General features: G+C 38.2%; 1 protein-coding gene across 1 annotated transcript in view; it reads left to right on the top strand.

The window, feature by feature from the left end:
• DCBLD2 (discoidin, CUB and LCCL domain containing 2) overlaps nucleotides 1–22,887 on the top strand; it is a 103,059-nt gene that overhangs the window by 73,105 nt on the left and 7,067 nt on the right. The window contains exons 4-13 of the mRNA XM_082695375.1: nucleotides 4,654–4,705; nucleotides 7,377–7,449; nucleotides 7,767–7,900; nucleotides 9,540–9,580; nucleotides 10,433–10,648; nucleotides 11,450–11,574; nucleotides 16,972–17,122; nucleotides 17,876–17,962; nucleotides 18,112–18,237; nucleotides 21,474–21,567. Of these exons, the coding sequence (XP_082551501.1) occupies nucleotides 4,654–4,705; nucleotides 7,377–7,449; nucleotides 7,767–7,900; nucleotides 9,540–9,580; nucleotides 10,433–10,648; nucleotides 11,450–11,574; nucleotides 16,972–17,122; nucleotides 17,876–17,962; nucleotides 18,112–18,237; nucleotides 21,474–21,567 (1,099 nt within the window). The remainder of the gene's footprint in view (nucleotides 1–4,653; nucleotides 4,706–7,376; nucleotides 7,450–7,766; nucleotides 7,901–9,539; nucleotides 9,581–10,432; nucleotides 10,649–11,449; nucleotides 11,575–16,971; nucleotides 17,123–17,875; nucleotides 17,963–18,111; nucleotides 18,238–21,473; nucleotides 21,568–22,887) is intronic.

Here is a 22,887-nt window from a genome sequence, read left to right as displayed (position 1 = left end):
AGAGATTTTTTCGCTGACCTTTCCTTTTTTCCTTTCTCTCCTTCAGCCTGCTCTCAACCTGGTGGTGAGTATGATCCTGTAAAAATGAAGGTCTCTTCTCACTTTGCTCAGTGTCCTTACCTCCGGGGCCTTATAGGAGATGGCTTCTCACTCCTCTCTGACTTCAGTTCTTAATCTTCTTTCTCTTGTTCGCTCTGGCAACAAACATGCTAAGTGTGCTTCTTCCTCAGGGCCTTTGTGATTCCCTCTGCCTATCCTTTGTTATTTCCACACCTGTAGCTCACTCCCTCACCTGTTTAGAGTTTTATTTACCTGCCACCTTCTCAGTAAGATCTGTCCTGTGTTTCTTAAAATCGCAACCCCTTAACTTTTCCTACCTGCCTTTGTTTCCTTATTTTTTTCTAATGTATTTATCACTTGTTAAGATAGTGTCTGTTTCTTATTCATACTACTTTCTCTTATCCCCCACACAGGATGCCTTTTCTATGTGCAGAGATTCTTTAACTCTACTGCCTATAACAACACCTGGTCATAATACATACTTACTAAATATTTGTTGAGTGAATAAATGAATGAATGAAAAAACAAGCAAACTGTCAGTCCTGGCTCTTTTTCTAGGCTTTATTTCATCTCTCAATGCACTTGTGCTCTATATAAAGAAAAATTGTGACTACTTTTATGATCCTTCTTTTTCTTCACTTTTAAAGCTTTTATTATACCATACATTTCACCTACTCAAAATACATAGTTCATTGATTTTCAGTATATTTACAATTGTGCAGTCATCACCATAGTCAATTTTAGAACATTTTCTTCACCCCAGAAGAAGCTCCACAGTCACTAGTGGTCACCCCATTCCCTACCCCTTAACCCTCTCCCTCTCTAGTCCTACTTTTTTCTCTACTTTTTTCTCTATAGATTTACCTATTTTTGATATTTCATATAAATGGAGTCATAATGTGGGGGCTTTGGTGGCTGGCTTATTTCACTCAGCATGTTTTCAGAGGTCATGTTGTAGCACATATGAGTACTGCACTCTTTTTTGTGGCAGACTAATATTCTGTTGTACAGATATACCAGATTGATCCATTCATTAGTTGATAAGCATTCATGTACAAGTGTTTGATGGGCATATATTTTCATTTTGGGGGGTATATTCTAGTAGTGGAATTGCTAGGTCGTATGGTATCTCTGTCTTTACCCTTTTTAAAGGAACTGCTAAATCGTTTTTCTAAAGCAGCTACACCATTTAAAAATCTCTCAAGAAGTACATGCAGGTTCCATTTTCTCCGCATTCTTGTCAACACTTATTACTATCTGTCCTTTTGATTCTAGACATCCCAGTGGGTATAACATGTTTCTCATTGTGACTTTGATTTGCATTTCCCTGATAGTTATGTTGAGTATCTTTTCATGTGCTTATTGGCCATCTGTATGTCTCCTTTGGAGTAGTCTATTCAGATCCTTTGCTCATTTTTAAATTGAGTTGTCTTTTTAAAATCAAGTTGGAATAATTCTTTATTCTGGGTTCTAGATCCTTATCAGGTTATACAGCTTTGCAAGTGTTTTCTCCCATTGTGTGGATTACCTTTCCCTTTTATGATAGGATTCTTTGAAGCATGAAAGTTTTTAATTTTGATGAAATTCAATTTATGTATTTTTGTGTGGCTATGTTTTTGGTATCATAGCTAAGAAAACATTGCTTAATTCAAGGTCAAATTTTTACCTACAGTTTCTTCTAAGAGATATAGTTTGGCTCTTAAATTTAGATCCCCTTTAATTTTTGTATGGGATCTTGAGGTAGGGGTGCAGTTTCATTCTTCTGCATGTGGATATCCTCGTGTCCCAGCATCATTTGTTAAAGAGACCATTCTTCCTCCCCACTGAATTGTTTCGGCATCCTTACCAAAATCAGTTGACTTTAAATCTAGAGTTTATTTCTGGACTCTCACTTCTGTTCCATTCATTACAACTTCTTATACATTGCTATCAGAAGGCTGTGAGGCAGATGGTTTCTTTTGATCTGTATTCATTTTGCCTATGCTGTGTTATTAGCCGGGAGTCTTGTAGTAATAGTGGTTTTCTGGAAGGCTGTTTACTTGGGAAAAGCTTTCAGAAAAGACACATTTTAAAACATCTTAATTGCTGGCTTGAAGTTTTCTTTGCCTCTGTGGAGTTATAAAGCTTGGTATTCGTAATCGTGATTCTCTTTTTCTGCCTTTAGTGTTCTTGGCTCTCCTCATAGCTGTCCATTTTGAAATCCTATTTTTCTCCTAGGGACCTCTTTTAAGGGCCTGTGGAATTTGAAAGTGAAGTCAAGTGAGTTGCATACCTTTGCATAGCATAATCTGGAGTTTTAGCGCTACATGTACTTAGAATAAAGCACTGGTCTGATCAAGTATATCTGTAGCTGACCAGCATACTGGCACATGGCCTGAAAGTACTGAGGCCAACTGGCAGTCTTCTTGTGGTTTTGAATGCCACGCTGGACCACACAGGTAGGTACCTTTGCATCCCAGGCTATTACTTTTAGACATTCAACTTTTTTTTTTTTTTTTTGGACATTCAACTTTTAATCTTAGAAGCTAGAAATCCTGTTGGTACAGCAGGAAAGTAGAAAATCAGTTCTAACTGATGCAGGGTGAAGATTGCCAGGAATAACCAGGGTATAGGTATAGGTAATTCAGTCTACTTTTCTTGGTCACTCAGTCAGGTAGTCATGAACCCCTATCCAGGCATGTATTTTTCTAAACTCCTAAAACACAGATTTGATCATCATTCAAGTGCCCGTGGTGTATTAATCCATGTAATTGCTCTCAAATATCACTTTCTTATTGGTGTAACAATTGTGCTGTAGTTTTTCCTAGACACATTTCATTTGGGTGATAATTTATAATTATTTATAATTTATAATTTCTTCAGAATTATAAAATAATCAGTTATCTGTGCTTGCTGTGGTAGCCATTAATTTAATTAATTATATTATTTATTAAATTATTCAGGTCACTTGGGTGACTCAGTTGGTTGAGCATCTGCCTTCGGCTCAGGCCATGATCTCAGGGTCTTAGGATCGAACCCCACATTGGGTTCCCTGCTCAGCAAGGAGCCTGCTTCTCTGCCTGCTGCCTTACGTGCTTCTGCGTTCTCTCTCTCTTTCTGACCAAAGAAGGAAAAAGAAATGTAATGATTATTTGCATGCTGTCAGCATGCCAGGATGCCTGTGGGTGTTATTTCAGTGTATTGTCATCCTCAGCACACTTGTTCAGCCAAGCATTTATATGTGAAATCACTTACCTTTGTGATCGCCTTATTAGGGCCTTCTAGGTTTACCTTCATACAAATTAGTCCATGACTGGGCTTAGCCAAACATGCCAACAGTCACAAACTTTTATTCTTTCCTTTATTCAATAAATGTTTATTGAAAGCCTGCTGTTATGCCATATGCTGTGATTGCTGCTGACAAAACAAAGGTGACCATAGACCAGGCATCATGCAGTGATGTCACTTAGTACTGTCCAGCTGCATCAGTGGATTGTTCTTACATAACACGTGGTACTTTGAGAACACATAATAGTCAACTATTCATTAAAACAACCAAAAAAAAAAAAAAAAACCCATAGGTGCCTACTGTGTGCTCAGGGTGTTTGACCTGTGAAGATGAGGAATATCTGTAAGGAAGTGCCAGTTAAGCTAGCAAGGCGAAGGGACAGTAGAAGGTCATGCCAGGTAAAGTGGGTAGCATGTGCCAGGGGAACCAAAGAAGGCTAGTATGGCAGGAACCCAGCACAGGTACAAAACTAGACTTAGACAGGACCAGGCCACCACTTCCAGACCTGTGGGCTGTGTTGAGGACTTGGCCCTCTGTCCTAGAGCAGAAGGATGATGTTGACAACCAAGAGCCACTTTTCCCCAGCCTACAAACTAAGTCTTGATGAAAGAAACAGGTTAGCTCCTATTCAGATTTGATTTCTGGATAGAAACGTTAAATTTTAAAGTTCCTTCTTATTTAGATTAGTGTTTCTTCAACTTCAGTGTGCTTAAGACGTATCTGGAGCTTTTGTTAAAGCAGATTTTTGGGTCTCCACTGCCAGAGACTCTGTAAATCTGGATGGTGTTCAAGAATTTGAATTTCTGTTAGTTTGCAGAAGATGAACTGGTGCTGCTGGTCCTGGCCATGGACTAGATTTTCAGTATCTGTTCCTTAGAGTAACAAAATTAATTCATCTTTCTTTTCATTGTTTTCGTTGTGTGTAATTAGCAGAGGATCACTTTTTAGTTATATAGTAATTTTCTTTTTTCAGGAGCAGCTGTATTTTGTAGAAGTTATTTTAAGTCTATACATTATACTTACCTGTGTACCTTATGTATGTGTGTGTATGTGTGTCTGTATATGTATATAGACAACACAGAGGACTCTATGAGGAGGTGTGGTAACAAACAGTATTGGAGAGGCATAGCCCCAGAAATCAAGATACTTAAAACCAAAAAGAAATCATGACTAACAAAAACTTGTAAAAACTTACTAGTCCTACCTTGATAGCTGTTGAGATTTAAAATTTAGAACAATATCATTTGGGATTTGGAAACAGTTGGTGGCTCAGTAAGAGTAAACCTATGTATTACTGAATCCGTTTTTTATTTTTGTTTTTCTAGATCTAATTACTTGCTTAGACACTGCATCCAGTTTTTTGGAACCTGAGTTCAGGTATGACCATATTTGTGATATTTTTCCCCTTAAATATTACTCTTCATCCACTTCGTCATTATTTTTAAACACTTATGATTAATGTGCATTACTATATGTGTCACAGGTGTGACATATAATAATTATTCTAAGATATCAATAAATTATAGCTTATTTAAAGCCATTGAGTTACCGTGTTTAAATTTTGCTTTAATTGTAGCGTTTGGATCTTTTCTATAATGAAAGTATTATAGTATGAAAGTAAAGTATTTTAATAATACTTTAAAAGTAGAACTGGTTGCTTTTAAAAATCTGGCAAAATTGCTAATGAAGTTAGAGGAGCTTTTTTTTCTCCCTCAAAAAAGAGAAGAAAATTATTTAGGCTGTGGCAGAATTCTTCAGTGTCCTCGCCCAAGCAGCATTTCTACTACTGTTTCCCTGCTTTATATCCTTGTCTCTTGTCTGGACTGGGATGCCCTTCTATTTGATTTCCCACTTTGCTGGCTTTTATTCTGCCGCTCACGTTGCTGCCAAGTTTCATTCTAAAATAAATGCCTGATCATTCCCCTGCTTTAAAATCTTCGGGAGCTCCTTATTACTAAGACAAAATGCCATCCAGATTTCTTAGCCTGGGTTTCAGGATCTTTCACAGGTAGCCCTTGGACCATTTTTCCAGTCTCATCTTACGTACTTACGGATTCTTTCCACCGCTCTGAGCTCTCAGAACTTTTGCCTGGAATTGATTTACTCCTCTCTGCTTGGCACATTTATTTATTCTCATCTTCTAAGACCAGTCTCACTAACCTGCCCCCAACTTGCTACCACTTCCCAAAGAGCAGACTTTATTTTGTCTTCAAAGAAAGTTCTCTGTCTGCATGATGGGTGTGTTTATCAGCACTTACGGAAGATCTCGGTCAGCAGAGAGGACGCTGGCCTCAGTGTCTCGCACACAGCCTGCCACAGGGTCTTAGAGCCCCTGCTCTCCACTCCATCCGTAGCACCCACAGGCAAGCTGCTGATTATTCTTGCCTGGACTGCGACACCCCCAGCCCACCAAGGTCTCAGGGTTCCTCCCAGCTCTTCTCAGGAGCCAGAATAATCTTTTTCAGATTATATGTATAAGCTTTAAAATCCTTCATTTACTTAGGAATATATTCCCAACTCATTCCCATAGTCCACAAGGCTCTGCACGAAGCCTTAAACGAAAAGCTTAAACTAAACCATTTAGTTTTCCAGAGCTCACTGTACTCTGCCCACACGGTCGTCCTCAGCTGAAGAAGCAAACAGGTCACCTCTCCTTATGAGCCTACTGTTCCATCCATTCGGGTGCATTTCCCTCCCTTTGCTGAGGCTTCACTTCCTCAGAGCCCCATTTCCCGACTTTGGCAGTGCAGAGCCCTGTGCAAGAGCATCGACTCTGGCGCCCATGTGCCACTTCCCAGTTATGGGAGCTGGGCACACTGTTTCTCAGTTCCCTCATTTGTAAAATGAGGATAATACTAGTACCTACTATTGGGGTTCTTGTGTGGTTCCTGAGGTACTGAGAAGGCTGCCGGGCACATAGTAAATTTACTGAATGTTTGTATTGCTTGGATTACGTTTGCTTTCTCCTAGCTATTTCATGGAGTGCCTTTTATTCATAGCAGAATCATAATCTGATTAATTACTCATAGAAGTGTTAGTTTAATGTCTTCCCCCAACCTCAGGAGTATAAACCCAGGGAAGACTGGGCCATGTTTATTTGGTTGATGTTTTGTAAACCCAGTACCTAGCATAGCCCATCACTCAAAAGACAACATAATAGACATTTGGGTAACTGTGTTGAGTGGCTGGGTGGGAGAAGTGAGTGAATGAATGAATGAATGCCAAACTTTTTTTTTTTTTTTAAGATTTTATTTATTTATTTGACAGAGAGAGATCACAAGTAGGCAGAGAGACAGGCAGAGAGAGAAGAGGAAGCAGGCTTCCTGCTAAGCAGAGAACCTGATGTGGGGCTCGATCCCAGGACCCTGGGATCATGACCTGAGCCGAAGGCAGAGGCTTTAACCCACTGAGCCACCCAGGCGCCCTGATGCCAAACATTTTTAAGTCAAATTTGATCAGTAGAGGGTTGGTGAAATAAATCGTGGTTTATCCACAAAATAGAACAGCATGTAGCTGTTAAATATAAATAGGTCTTATAGTAAAAATACGTCTGTCATTCATTGTGAAGTTTTCATTATGAAGTAAAATAAAGCAGTATGTAGAATATGGCACAATTATTTTAAATATGTGGGCGAAGAGGTTTTTTTTTTCAAACTTTTTTTTTTTTAAAGATTTTATTTATTTATTTGACAGAGAGAGAGATCACAACTAGGCAGAGAGACAGACAGAGAGAGAGATGAGGAGAAGCAGGCTCCCTGCTGAGCAGAGAGCCCTATGCGGGACTCGATCCCAGGCCCCTGGGATCATGACCTGAGCCGAAGACAGAGGCTTAACCCACTGAGCCACCCAGGCGCCCCGAAGAGGTTTTATATAGATGGATGGAATAAAGTCTGAAAGGGCTTTTTAGAAGTGGTGCTTCTCAGGGTAGGGAGATTATAGTATTTGAATGAACTGAAAAATGAACTATGTGATTTTTTGTTGTTGTTGTTCTTTCCCCCCAGTAAGTACAGAACTATTTTATACCCTTTAACTTGTTTTTATTTCACAGTAAGTACTGCCCAGCTGGTTGTCTGCTTCCTTTTGCTGAGATATCTGGAACAATCCCTCATGGATATAGAGATGTAAGTCTAAGCAACAGACTTAATGTTCAAGTTGTGATAGAACTTTCTTTTTTTAACTCCAAAATAGATTGCTGTACCTACTCTATGTATCTTTAATCTTGTTTATTTTCTAGGAATTACTTCTTTTTAGTATTTTGTATGTGATATTTTATTTTTTTTCTTGTGCTACGAGTCTGTACTATGTTACCACATCAGTAATCCTATGTCTATTGAGAAAACTGCCCCAGTTGACTCATTTCTTGAGGAAGCCTGAGTGTCTTGTTTATAAATTATCAAAGAAAATTAAATACTAATCTTTCGTTTTTCCTTTTCTCAAGTCCTCACCCTTGTGCATGGCTGGTGTACACGCAGGAGTAGTGTCCAACATTTTGGGTGGCCAAATCAGTGTTGTAATTAGTAAAGGTATCCCATACTATGAGAGTTCTTTGGCTAACAACGTCACGTCTGTGGTGTAAGTATCTACGTTATTGGTTCTATACGGAAGGGTGTGGGGCAGGGGTGGGATACCAGCTAGTTAGACCTCAGCAACGTCACTGTTAATGGTGTTCATGAAACATCTGTGTGGTGAGCATCCCATTCTTGTGTGCTCGTTGTCCGTGTGTACTGAAGAGGACAGGCAGGGTCGCATAACTTGGCATGTTCTCCATCGCAAAGGTAGTCATTTAGAAGGATGACTTGTTCTTTTATGAATTTTGAAAATTCTAGAGTAAGGGTCTAAAAGTCTGTGGCCAAATTTTTACTTCATTTCAAAGATTAGGAGGCATAACTACTCTGTTTCTTCTAGCCTGTTTGACCTAGATCGATTGAGGATAACTGAAATGCTCTATAAATTAAATTTTGACACAAGTCAGAGGTAGTCATATTATGAATCCTCCTCTCCTCCAAAGAGGATATTTTAAGAGTGTATTTTTATGGTCATCACAGTGATCTGTTTTTTGAAACACAGACTAGGCATCAAAAGCAGGAAAAGTTGAAACATTAAATAGAAATGTGATACTTGGAATCTGTTTTGGTAAATCTTGCTTATTAGATGGGCTCAGTTCTGTAGACAATACTAAGTCTAATTGAAACCAGCTTCTCTTCAGAGATTCTGGGCCAGTTTTCATTCAGAAGATGGGAGCATGATCCATATCCATGACAGTACAAAACGGGAGTCACCAAACTTTTCCTGTAAAGCACCAGCTAGCAAATATATTAGGCCTTATGGGCCAAATGTCCCTGTCACTTATCCTCTCTTGGTTCATTTAAATCTCTTTAAACATGTAGAAACCATTCTTCGCTTTCTGGCCACACAAAACAGGCCATACATGAGCGAGCTATCATTTGCCCATTCCTGGTATAGAGTTAGCAACCTTTCCTTCTCTTGGTTTCTTCTAGATGATTTTATGCAGACCTTATCATTCCTTTCTCCTCTTCTGCCTTTACAAATAATTTTTTTTGTCAGTTCTTTCATACTCTAAGGAAAAAATAAGGACAGGTTGCATCCACTTGTAATAACATTTTGAATGTTGTGCTGAAGGCGGGAGCATACACTGATGGTTTTATCCCCTCAAGTTCTTTAGAGTCCTTGGTAAACTAGTCATGTGTCCCAGGGCTCCATTCTCCCCCACTGCATTTACTTGCCAATCCTTTGAAATCCACATGGGGTGCTGCATTATCACGCTGTCACTTGTTCTTAGCTATATTTGTTTCCTGTACCAAATGCAGACTCTCCTCTTTGTGGCCAGCTTTTTTTCTGTTTACCCCCAGGAAGCTTAAGCTTCATTCTCTGGGAATTACAGCATACTTGCAACAAAAGCAAATGATGTGGAAAAGTTTGAGGAATCAGTGTATTTTCACGAAAGATAAGTAGAGGGCACATGGGCAAACTTGCAGAGAAAATTGTTTATGTTGATTTCAGAAGTTGTTCTGCTTTGAAATGAGACTTTTTTTTTTTTTTTGCTAAGAACAGCATTAGTTATCATATGTATGGCCATAGAATACCCTTAGTTCTTTATATTTTAAAACAAAAAGAAAAGAAAAAGTTTTATTAAGACAAATATGGGGAAGTCAGTATGTGAGTGTCACCAAGAATAACTTTTCTCTTTCAGGGGACACTTATCTACAAGTCTTTTTACATTTAAGACAAGTGGTAAGCCTCTCGGACTTTGTAACTTATTATGTGTATAATAGTAAATATAATTTAAACACGATCATGCAGTATGCCAATTGCTGGGGTTTTGAGGTTCTGGGTTTTTTTTTTGGCACCTTCACACAACATATCACAATAATGTAATGGACAGAATAAACTGGAGGTTTTATATTAGTTGGGGAATGATCATGTAAGCAAGGAGAGTTCCTTAGGAAAGGTGATTTTTTTTTTTTTTTTTTTTTTTTTTTAGTATGTCTGAAGTAATTAATTCCACAGAAAATACTTACTGAGTGTCTTTGATTTGTCAGGCACTGTCCTGGTGCTAGTGAAACAAAAGTGAGCAGAATAAGCAAAATCCTCCTTTCTCGGAGCTTAAATACTGGTATTGAGAGATTGACAGTAAACCTTGAATAAATAAATTAACATATATGCTCTATGTAATATTATAGAAGATACAGAGAAATAAGGAAAGAGGATAGGCAATGCAGGAGGGATTGGTTTTGAGTTTTAAGTGGGGTAGGCCTTGTGGAAAATGTGACATCTGAGCAAACACCTAATGGCAGTAGGGAGTAAGTCATTCACTGATCTGGAGATAGTGTTCCAGGTAGAAGATAATGTATTGCCATTAAATTGGTGGTTATTGCTTATAAATAAATATTATGCACATTGCCTGATGAGACACAAAGACATAGACCCAAGAAACATTTGCCTACTTTTGAAATTCCTCTATTAGAGCATATTACAAGCATAGTTTATGTTAATGGCATGTGCACTAGAAGGTTTCCAATGAGCAGATTTATACAGATCGTGAATTTATATCTGGAAACCAAGTTACTGTCTTTTTTGTTTCAGGTTGTTATGGAACACTGGGGATGGAATCTGGTGTGATTGCTGATCCTCAAATAACAGCATCATCGGTGCTAGAATGGACTGACCACACAGGGCAAGAGAACAGCTGGAGACCTGAAAAGGCCCGGCTGAAGAAACCTGGACCTCCTTGGGCTGCTTTTGCCACTGATGAATATCAGTGGTTACAAATAGATCTGAATAAAGAAAAGAAGATAACAGGTTAAGAGACATAATTTTCTAGAATGATTTATGATTCTGATTGTATTTGGAAACCTGAAGACATCCAAGATGTTCATAGAAAATTAGGTCACTGCAAATGTAATTGTATGGTTTTAAGTTTTCTTTACTGGTGTTAAATATTCCTGAAGATAGGTTTATAAAATTTGGTAGAGGAAAGGAGTTGGCATTTGATTTCTTTTAGCTTTTCGTCTCTCCTTTTTTTTTTTTTTTTTTTTTTTTTTTAGCTTTTCTTTTTCATTGTAATAAGGTTCTTTAAAGGTAATGTTTCAATTAAGTGATCTTGACATTTGAAATAACCATCTCTTAGAGTTATTAAAAGAAATTTATGTTCAAGGAATTCATTTTAAATGCTATAAATAATATTCTGCATGTGCTGAATCCAGATTTATTTGGGGCAATTTATCAAATGGTCAGAATAATATATTAGAACTGGTTTAGGTAATTTTGATTTGGTACTGAAAAAAATAAGTGTTTTAATCCATTCATTCCCAGGGAGTCATTATTACATGGTAGGTGAGATGTATTTTATAGTGATATGAACACAAGCTGTCAAAATAGATTAGTCCTTTCCTTACGTGCACTCATAATTCTTGTATCTTTAGAAGGGAACAAAGCCAAGGATTTAGGTGCTATTATAATGAAACCTTGCACTTAGAGATGGCAATGTGCTTTTGGCAAAGATGTTTTTAACAGTATACTTTAGGTATTTATGCTTCAATGCTGAGTAGACTTCAAGGATCAGACCCTGTGCACTAATGAAAGCAACTTTCCATTCCCCAGGCATTGTGACCACTGGCTCCACTATGGTGGAACACAATTACTATGTGTCCGCCTATAAAATCCTATACAGTGATGATGGACAGAGATGGACTGTGTACAGAGAGCCTGGTGTGGAGCAGGATAAGGTAAAATGAGTGCCAGGGTCTTTTAAAAAATGGGCCTTTGCCAAAAATCATGAAAGCTCTCCTGTGTGATGTTCAAGTTAGCTATCATTTGGTCTTTGTTCTCTTCTGGTTATTTTAGGTTGTGTTGGTTATTAGCCTTATTCTTCTAACTATGCTTAGGAAATTCTCAGTGGTTCTGGGTCTCTTTGGATGATTGTAACATTTTTAACTCAATTGTTTAGGTACTTTATTAAGAAATTCTAAGAAAGAGGGATGCTGTACTGGCTCAGTCAGTAGAGCATAGGACTCTTGATCTCAGGGTCATGAGTTCAAACTCCCCATTGAGTGTAGAGACTATGTCAGTGAATAAATGAATGATTGAATGAATGATTTTCAGTAAGTAGTGGTAACTTATTTTAAAAAAGGAAGAAATTCTAAAAAGGAACTTGTAACTTCTTGTCTTAAATAAGTTTTTCTTGTTAATCCACAGAATGATAGAAAGCTTAATTTATTCCCAGATTTCATGTATGTGGGCAAGGGGGACAAAAGCCAAAAGCCAAGGCATAAGTGCATTTTAGTGTTGGGTATAGACTTGAAAGGTCATTTCAAGATCACCTTACCAAATTTTATCTTAGAAAACTTCTGCTTTTTTCTTTTTACTGAAGAATTTCCTTAACTTCCATGTTAATTATCAAATTGCTATTTTAGTTAGCAGACAGTGATGATGCAGGAATGCTCCAGAGAAGATGATAAGGGGTGGGGAGTAGGGAGAAGTGGCTGTCCTCTAGATATCCCTTTCACCTGGGCTTCTGGCCCACAATCCACCATGAGGACCTTATAACTGGGGGAGTCCTTGTTCTCGAGGACAGTAGATTTCTTCTTATCTAGAACTGAAATTATAAGCACAATTTTTTTTTATGAAACTTCCCTGAGTTTCATTTCACCTATATGATACTACCAGTTCTCTATGATATATCTGATTTGCTAATATATCTTCAATTACCACTTTTCTTATCTCTCTATTCAGAAAACTTCAGGGGCTCCTTATAATCTGTCATATGGATCTAAACTCTTCTGTTGTTATTCAAGGCCTTCTTCCCTCTCTTCTGCCTGTTATCACCTGACCTTCATCTTTGGTGAGGCTCTACCCATTGAAGTAAATAACAGTATTGTCTTTAAACCTATCTTCCTTCTGTTTAATAACCCCAGACCTGGCTACTTTTTAGTCTGAGCACATCCATATTTATTTATAGAATATTTATTGTACTTGTGGAATATAGTTAATTTTTTTAAATTATAAGCATTATCCATGTTTATATTATAAAAACATCTAGCACCATTGAATTATGTTTCTGAAAAAGACTTTTTCTCTTTTGCTTCATTTTTTGAAAGATAATTTCATAAGGTATAGAATTGTAGGTTGATGTTATTTTTCCCTCCACGCTTTAAATAATGCTCTTCCACTGTTTTCTGGTTTGCATTTTTCTAGTGAGAATTCTATCTTTCATACCTTTGTTCCTCAATATTTAATGTTTCTTTTTATTCCTTAGCTGTTTTTAAGATTTTCTTTTTATCATCTGTTTTAAGCAATTTGGTTATGATGTCCCTTTGTGTATTTGTCTTCATGTTTCTTCTGCTTGGGTTTCTTTGAGCTTCTTGGATCTGTTGATTATAATCTGCTTCAAATTTGTAAAAGTATAGACCATGTTTTCTCAGATATGTTGCTTCCCTAATTCTAATGACATGAATATTATGAATTACAGTTTACTGATGCCCAGTTCTTTTTTTTTTTTTTAATCTCTCTTCATGTTCTAGTCTGGAAAATTTTGTTGTTCTGCCTTTAAATTCACTAATCTGTTCTGCAACATGTAATCTATTAATTCCATCCAGTGTACTTTTATCTTCAGTGTTATATTTTTGCTTCTAGATTTTCAGTTTTTGGCTTTTAAATTTCTTCGAAGTCTCTCCTGAGCATGCTTATGCTTTTTTCTGCCCCTAAAACATACAGGATGTGGGGCGCCTGGGTGGCTCAGTGGGTTAAGCCGCTGCCTTCGGCTCAGGTCATGATCTCAGGGTCCTGAGATCAAGTCCCACATCGGGCTCTCTGCTCAACAGGGAGCCTGCTTCCTCCTCTCTCTCTCTCTATGCCTGCCTCTCTGCCTACTTGTGATCTCTCTGTCAAATAAATAAATAAAATCTTTAAAAAAAAAAAAACAAAACAAAAAACATACAGGATGTGTGGTAACTCCTTTGATGCCCTTATTTGCTGATTCTGTCTACTGATGTGTCACATGTGGGTTTTTTCATGTAGATGATTATTATGGGTTATATTTTACATGTGTGGTAATTTTTTATTAGTTGCCAAACATTATGAACTTTTACATTGCTTGGTGCTAGGTTTTCTTTTATTATTTATCTAATTTTGAGCTTTATTCAGGGACACAGGTTACTTTGGATAACCTGCATTTTAGCTTTGTTAGGCAGGACCTGAGCAGCCTTTAGTTCTAATTTTTTTCTACCGTCATTACTGTTCCAGGTACTCAACCCAGTCTCATGTATTACGAGTTTTCTCCACACTATCTGTTGGTAATGTGAGCTATTCCCACCCTTGCCTAGCTCTGAGAATCATTCTTCTGGCTCCTTTCCAGCAGTTCTTTTACCATCCACAGATTGTTTCTTTACAAGCAACTGAAGATTTAGGGGAAACCTTCCTACAGATCCGAGAAGTCTCCCTCTCTTTGTGCAGTTCTCTTCTCTCCTATACTATGTCTTGCAAATTGTAGCTGTCTTGGCCTCTCCATCTCGGAGCTCTGTGTCCTCGTTTAGATGAGAGCACCAAGGCGCTCTCCAGACAATATTGGGGCAGTAGAAAGGCTCACCTCATGTGTTTCTCTTCTCTCTGGGATTAATGCCCTATGCTGCCTATTGTCCAGTGTTGGAAAACTGTTGCTTCATATATTGTATCTGGTTTTTCATATGTTTAAGGCAAAGAGTAAACTTAGTCCCTATTTGTTTTGGAAAGGAGTGGAAGGCCTTACATTGAATTATATGGAATATCAATCTCTTACCTCACATTAGCCCATCTGCTCCCTCATCTACCCAACTCAAGAGTAATTGGTGTGTTCATTTCCCGAGCATGCACACATGCATGAGCACATACAGACTGAGACAGCTTTTGGGTTTGTTTTCAGAAAATGCAAGACAACTTGCTTCATAATGTATTGCTTTTTTTTTTTTTTTAAGATTTTATTTATTTATTTGACAGATAGTAGGCAGAGTGGCAGGCAGAGAGAGAGAGGAGGAAACAGGCTCTCTGCAGAGCAAAAAGACCGATGTGGGTCTCGATCCCAGGACCCTGAGATCATGACCTGAGCCGAAGGCAGAGGCTTAACCCACTGAGCCACTCAGGCGCCCCAATGTATTGCTTTTTAATAGTGTGCCATATCTGTGTGTGGCAGTATCTTGTAAAATTTAAATTCCTTGAGAGTGGGAATGTGGGCTTCCATTTCCCTTTTTATCCTCATGATTCCTTACAGACCTCACTACACACAGGAGCTTATAATAAATGCTCACAGATTATAGCAGATCTTTTTTACCTAATTTATATAAAATCTTTCTCCTTTAAGGTTTTTATAAAAATGAAACTGTGGTGTGGAGTACAACCTCAGAGATGTTTTTTTGTTTTTGTTTGTTTGTTTGTTTGTTTTAAGATTTTATTTATTCTTTTGACAGACAGAGATCACAAGTAAGCAGAGAGTCAGGCAGAGAGAAAGGAAGGGAAGCAGGCTCCCTGCTGAGCAGAGAGCCCAATGCGGGGCTTGATCCCAGGACCCTGAAATCATGACCTGAGCCGAAGGCAGAGGCTTTAACCCACTGAGCCACCCAGGCTCCCCTCAGGGGATAGTTTTTATGTCCTAAAGTGATTATTGTTCCTGTCCCACAAATGCATAATAGACTGCGAATATTTGCCTTCACTTTATTTCAGAGTAATAGCTGAGGAAGTAATGAAAAGTTACTCCTTTGGAGATTATTATAACTTCAAAACAAACCTTGTAGAAAGTAAAGGCTATTAACACATCTCAGAAGTTTACAATCTAATGTTTTGTGAGTCAGCCAAAAGAAAATAGCTATATTTGGACATGACTTGATGGAAGAGCTAAACATTTGCTTGCCCTCACATTAACTCATCAAATACAAACTACTGTAATTTTAGGCAGATACCTATTTATTAGCAGTCTTTAGAAACTATCCAGGTAATTTGGCCTAAAGAAGCAAGAAGAACTTGGGGCGCCTGGGTGGCTCAGTGGGTTAAGCCGCTGCCTTCGGCTCGGGTCATGATCTCAGGGTCCTGGGATCGAGTCCTGCATCGGGCTCTCTGCTCAGCAGGGAACCTGCTTCCCTCTCTCTCTCTCTCTGCCTGCCTCTCCATCTACTTGTGATTTCTCTCTGTCAAATAAATAAATAAAATCTTTAAAAAAAAAAAAAAAGAAGAAGAAGAAGAAGCAAGAAGAACTTTAAGCTTAGTGGAGGCCTAGGGTTAAGTCAGAAGACTCAGACTCAAGTCACTTTTCAGTCATCGACTGGTTATGCAGTCCATTTACATTCTGGAGCTGCAGTTTTCTGGGTTCTGCCTATTTCATGGGTTTGTCAGGGAGAACAGCTGAGTTGATTACATGAAAATAAGAGCTCTTTTATCATACTATCATTATTTGTTGAAAATGGTTGAGGGGATGAGATAGTCACTTGAAATCATATTTTTACCTAAACACTATTCCTATAATACATGTAATGCATCTGTTGCTATTTACTTAGGATCATAAAAATTAGGCAGCAGTGTTTCAGAATCACTTGTCTGGTTTAGATAGCAACAGAGAATGAAAATGGATACTATGGGAACTGTCTTTATGTAGTTTATCCAGTAGGTGGAGATATATAACTGTTACGCATTCTTAAGTGTATGTTCACTTTCTGTCTCTTTTGAGAGAAAAATTCTGAAAAGTACACAGTAAAGCATTTCCTTTAAGACTTATATGTTCAATCATGCTTTACTTTGAGAAGAAAATTAATGTATTTAAATAGCAGGTAATTCCACAGGACTAGTATTACTGATTTATTGAGAGAATTATACTGTCTCACTGCAACTGATTCTCAGATTGCCAAGTTAGCATATTTGTTATGTTTCAATCATCTTAAAATCATTTTTGTATTCAGTACTTTTATAAGTTTTTGATGAATAATGTGTACCTTCTTAATAGTTTGTCCAAATTATGATTAATTTATTTTCTGAGAAGTTAATTCCTACTGTCATACTTTACAGATCTCATTTAAGCCCCAAAGCATAAACCAAAAATATGTTTCAGTGGAACACTTTAGCCCTGACCTCTGTTGACGTAAAGTACCAATTTTTGTTTTTTAAAGATATTTCAAGGAAACAAAGATTATCACCAGGATGTGCGTAATAACTTTTTGCCACCAATTATTGCACGTTTTATTAGAGTGAATCCTACGCAATGGCAGCAGAAAATTGCCATGAAAGTGGAACTGCTTGGATGTCAGTTTATTCCTAAAGGTAAAGCAACAGTATGTTATTTAATTTAAAGTGGCTTTGCTATTCTCAGAGAAAATAAAGAATGATAATATGAGCATTTGGCTTTTACTGCAGTATCTTTTTAAAGAGGATTTTTAAAAGAAATAGTTATCCTATTAAACAGTCAGTTCCCACAATGGTTTTCAAGATTACAAGTGGAAGAAGAGAGATGAGATAATGTAATGAGATTGCTTTTCAAATCTAGTCTCAGTCTTAACAATTTTTAATCAGGTCCCATGTGGTATAATATTATATCACCAACACCTATGATTATAACAGTAACCTTAGTCCAAATGCCTTTTCCTTTGAAAAAATTAGAAGTGGAAGTAACTTCCCTCAGTATTATAGAATATTTTAATACTTACTGTTGTATCTCCAAAGCCTACTACAATGCCCCCATATGGCGGGCCCTGCACAGTTATTAAATGATTGAGCGAATAGCATGTCAAGCTGTGATGATGCTTCTGTGGCTTTAGAGTTTAACATCAGCCACCAACTCTGTGTTCTTCTTCTGTGAAAATTATTTTAAGACAATTATATAAAAAGTGAGAAATCCCAGTAAGTTTGTGTGTTTAATGCATAGTGTATTTATCCTTCTGATGTATTGCTGTTCACAATTTAAAATTACTGAGCAGAACCAAGTTCTCTCGGGAATGTTGAAGATATTTAAATTATTGTTTTTAAGTCTGACTCTGATAAGCAAAATGTATAAACTTTTCTAAACCATTTTTCAAGGTCGTCCTCCAAAACTTACTCAACCTCCACCTCCTCGGAACAGCAATGACCTCACAAACACTACAGCCCCTCCAAAAATAGCCAAAGGTAGGCCTCCTTTAAGTATGAGAATTTGGTATTCCCAGAATCTGTGTTATAATTTTCCATACATATATTAAAAGCATTATAAAATAATTCTGTTTTAATCAAGTTGATGTAGATAAAAAACTAAAGAGTTTTTAAAACTTTTTTTCAAGGTCGAGCCCCCAAATTTTCTCAACCACTACAACCTCGCAGTAACAATGAGTTTCCTGCACAAACGGAGCAAACAACAGCCACTCCTGAGATCAAAAATACTACGGTGACTCCAAGTGTAACCAAAGGTGTGCAGATTCAGAAATTGACACCTGTTACATTGTAGCAGTTTATGTTGTTTGTAACTGAATTTTCAGGAGCAAGTCTAGCTTTTAAACTCTGTTTCTTTTCCTCTCAACTGTATTTCTTAAGAACTGAAAAAACTTTAATTCCTCTCCTTAGAAAAGAAACTGATTACATTGCTCTGATTTCTTTTCTCTCGTGTCATGCAGAATCGTTCTTTAAATATTTAGAGATGGCGGCTATATTCTGGGTCTCCTCTTGTGATCTTTTTTCTCACCACAGCTAAACACAAGGAGTCTCTATTTCTAGAAATAACTAAAACCATAGCAGTAATCAAACTTCTTTTCCCCCCTCTGGTGATATATTAATTTGTTGGATAGGGAATTTGGTGGCAAAAGGCAAGAGTGGGGAAAAAGAGTTTGGGTGAAAATTAATACTTCTCTAAACATACTGTGAATTATTGTACTCTTTAAAAAACTTGGTCTCGGGGTACCTGAGTGGCTCAGTCAGTTAAGTGGCTGTCTTCAGCTCAGGTCATGATACCAGGGTCCTGGAATTGACCCCCGCTTTCAGCTCCCTGCTCAGTAGGGAGCTTGCTTCTCCTGCTCCCTCTGCCTGCCGCTCTGCCTACTTGTGCTTTCTATCTCTCTGTCAAATAAATAATTAAATTCTTAAAAAAAAATTTTTTTTTTCAAAATATTTACAATTGTAATTTTTTCATATTATAAATATACATGTAATAGAATTTACTTTTAGATCTTATTGCCAATAAATAAGGTATTAATACATATGAAACTATACTTTGATTTTACTAGTTTTTGAAAAACAAAATTTCAGATGAATTCAGAAAAAATCATCAGTGTCACAGAGGAGTTAATTTCAGTATTGGTAGATAAAGCATTTTCAGGACAATGCAGAGAAGAGAAGGCAATTCATTCCAAGTAACTTCTGCCACACAGAACTTTATTCATTCTTATTTTCTGAAAATTTGCCTGATTCAGATAACTCTCTCCAACTTTCCACCTGTCACTTTTTTCCCCATCTTCTAAGGTATTTTCTAAACAGATCTGATTCTTTCTCATGCTGCTGGAAAAGCTAGAGAGAAGCAAGACTTCATAGAAGCAAGAGATCTCCGTGTCCTACAGAACTTCTTCTAATTTTGCGGAAGTTGTCGGTTTGGACAGGATCCCAGACCACATGAACAGCCATTTAAAAGTATTGTTCATCTTAAAGTCTGATTATAGAATCTTGAAATCTCAAGACTAAAAGTGTTCTTAAAGCGTTTACTTTCAGAGCTAACATTCCTATAAGTTTCAGAAGAATAACAAAGAATGGACCAGTCTTTTCAGTTAAAGACCTGGTCTCCTTTTCTCTGGGGATGGTGGTGTATAGACTTTTAATTATTTTTTGAACCTTAAGCAGATTTATTTTAAAACTCTCATTAAATCAAACTGTATCTACTTGAACCTGATTATTTTCTCTCCAATTTCACAAATTTGAGGGATAAAGAACTTTCACCCTTCTGAATTCTTAGTGCTTTCTAACCCTAAGTCATGATTTCTGTTCTATGCACTTCTTTTCCATTTTTACATGTAGGCTGAGAGTGCCCCTAAAGAAAATCATATCATGGGCAGATCTGTGCCACTGTGGCTTCCTGAATCCTCCCCAGGTGGGGCCCTGAGCCCCAGCCAGCGGTCTTTCTCTCTCTGGTCAGCTCTTCTGTCCCTTCTCAGCAGTCACTTCTCCGTAGTCTTCAAACACTTGACTCAGAGATTCTTCACTCACTCTGTTACTTCTTCAACTTTTAAAAGAAAATAAAAGCAAGTAGAAGGGAACTCCCTATTTGTGGAGCCTATAAAATCCTCTGTACCTGGTGTCCACTGTGCGGAAGGAGGGAATTCCTCAGACTGTCCAAAGCTGACCCACCTGTGCCCTTGTTCCTGTCCATCCAGCTTCTCGGAGGCCTCAGGTGGTTGATGATCCTCTCCCTCCCCCATATGGGCAGACTCTTTCTCTTGGATAAAGTCTAAGGGTGCATAAGACGCTGAGGGTCAGGGCCCACTGTGTCTGGTGCTTAGCCCCCAGCACGGATTGGTGGTGGCTGCTGCTGGGCTGCTCTCCTCATTGCCAGGATGGAGGTGCCAGACTAGGGAAGTTGCTGACGTCTCAGACAACCTAAGGCAGACCATTTGCTGGATCTGGGCCTGGACTTCCTTATCTGAAGAGTGAGATAAAGGGGTTAGATGATCTTCTAGTCCCTGTAGGCTCAAGCATTATCCTTTTCTGCCCTGTTGATACCTATAGGTTTTTTCATACTTTTACACTATGTTGTTATCTTCCCATACCTATAAATATTTACCCCATCATATTGCAATATCATTTCCAATTGCTGGATTGTGATATTATATAGTGTATATATATAGATAGATATAGATATATAGTGACAATATACTGTAATCATATAGCATATATGTTATATAAGTTATATGGTATATAGTAATATTTTTCTGTGAGAAAGGTATTATGATGTATTTATTCCCCTTCAGTGTTGGGCATTTGGATTATTTCCAGTTTTTCACTCTTTTGCAGGAAACCTCTTCAAAGATTCATCTTTAAATGTTTTTTTCTAAGAATAAATTCTAGGCATGGAATTGCCAAGTGATTGATTTTTATACATATTGCCCCAAAATGATGCAGAAAGTATACATTTAAAGTCCCATAAAAATAACTGTCTCCTGATATCCTTTATAGCAGTTATTCTTTTAAATATTTGCCAATTTGATGAGCGGAAGTAACATCTTATTCCTATTTTAACTTCTGTTTCTGTGATTACTAGTGAAGCTGACATGTGGAATGGTTACTTGTATTTTTTTAATTGTATTGCTCATTCATCTCTGCTGACTTTTCTATTGATTATTTTGACATATAAATTCTGTAATATATAGATTATAGTAATCCTTTACCACATATTCAGAAATATATTTTCCAAGTTTCATTGGTCTTTCAGTTTATCTTGCTGATTTAAAAAGCTACTATGAAAAATTTTAAGTATCTACAAAGCTGAAGCAAATAGTGTGACAGATTCCACGTTATCTGTGAAAGCTTCTGCCATTACCCACACATGACCACTCTCATTTCATAAATAACATGTATGGTGTTTTCTAAGACAGAAAAGCTTTGAAGGATGATGTGGGTAAGCTTCCCACCTTCCCTTCATGACTCTTGTTTGGTGTGTTTTCAGATATAGCCTTGGCTGCGGTCCTAGTCCCGGTGCTTGTCATGGTGCTCACCACCCTCATCCTCGTCGTAGTGTGTGCTTGGCATTGGAGGAACAGGTGAGTCCATAACCAGTTCACCTGACTGGTCCTACAAGGGGAGTCTCCAAGCGTGAAGTAGAATCTAAATAGAGGAGGTGAACTACCATTCACCTTTTTGAGAAGGGGAGAGTTAAGGTGGTTATTAAAGTCAAAATACAATACGTAAAAAAAGGAGTATGTTCAATAGCATAGTCACTGAGTACCTTTATTGTATCAAAATCTGCTTTCCGTGCTGGAATATACACATTAATAAGAACCACAGCTTGACACATAACAGGTGCTTAGTCATATTTCCTGAAAGAATGAGGCATAACTCCTATCCCCTAGGTGTTTGGCGGGGTTGGTTGACAAAGACACGGAACTGTAATATGCCTTAAGGAGTTCTTTTTGAAGTGCTGGGGAGCACAGATGTGAAAACCATGAGAGGTATCTGAAAGCTTTCCTGCAGGAAAGAGTAATCCTCAAGTTTGTTTCGCCTTAATGAGAACGTTGGGTTTGCCTGGATGGCAGAAAGTGGAGCACAGCCCAGACCCTGTGCTTGAGTGAAGGCACAGAGATGTGGAGTATAGGCAGGGTAGTGAGGGCTCACGCATGGGCTGGGCACAGGAGAGCGCTGAGGAGGAACTGAAGTATAGCTCGGGCCTCTGGGGACAGAGGGATTCAGGTTTCATTCGTAGATGGGGTTCTCACAGAGGAGGGTGAGGCAGACGGGTGACGCTATCTGATGAGGTGCAACTGGCTGCTAAGGAAGGAGGAGGGATCCTGGACGATCCGAAGTTTCTGGCTTGTGCACTTAGATCAGTAGAGATGTCCTGAGTAGAGCTGACAGAGCAGCAGGAACAGGTTTGGTGGAGCAGAAGAATGACTTCATTCATTCACTCAACTATTTGAGCTCCTGCCTCGTGCTGAGTATTGACCATGTCCTGGGAGTCCAGGGCTGAGCCCCAGAGTTCACAGGCTGGGAGAGGATACAGTGAGGACGACGGGCAGCGATGGTGCCTCCATCCAGTACATGCCACAGAGGAGGCCAAAGAAGCAGATGGATCCTGGACTCATGGTTTTGGGAAGGCGGTCTGGACAGAGACCCAACAAGTTACTATGAGGGCAGGGAAAATCCAGGGCAGAAAGTTCAGGCTGCTCTCTAGGAATTGGGTAGAAGCAATAGTAATGAGAGTAGCAACAGCTGGTTTTTATAGAGAGTGAAAGCTGATTTTCGGCATTATTTTAAGTGCTTTACATGGTTCAGTTCATTTAATCCTCAGACAACCTACAAAGCAGGTACTGTTTCAGAAGAAGAAAATGTGACTTGTCTGAGGTCACCCGGTCCACACACAGCCA

Source organism: Mustela nivalis, assembly GCF_964662115.1.
Source record: "Mustela nivalis genome assembly, chromosome: 1".
Taxonomy (NCBI): domain Eukaryota; kingdom Metazoa; phylum Chordata; class Mammalia; order Carnivora; family Mustelidae; genus Mustela; species Mustela nivalis.
The sequence above is the reverse complement of the archived record's forward strand: the minus strand, read 5'-3'. Positions and strand labels throughout refer to the sequence as shown.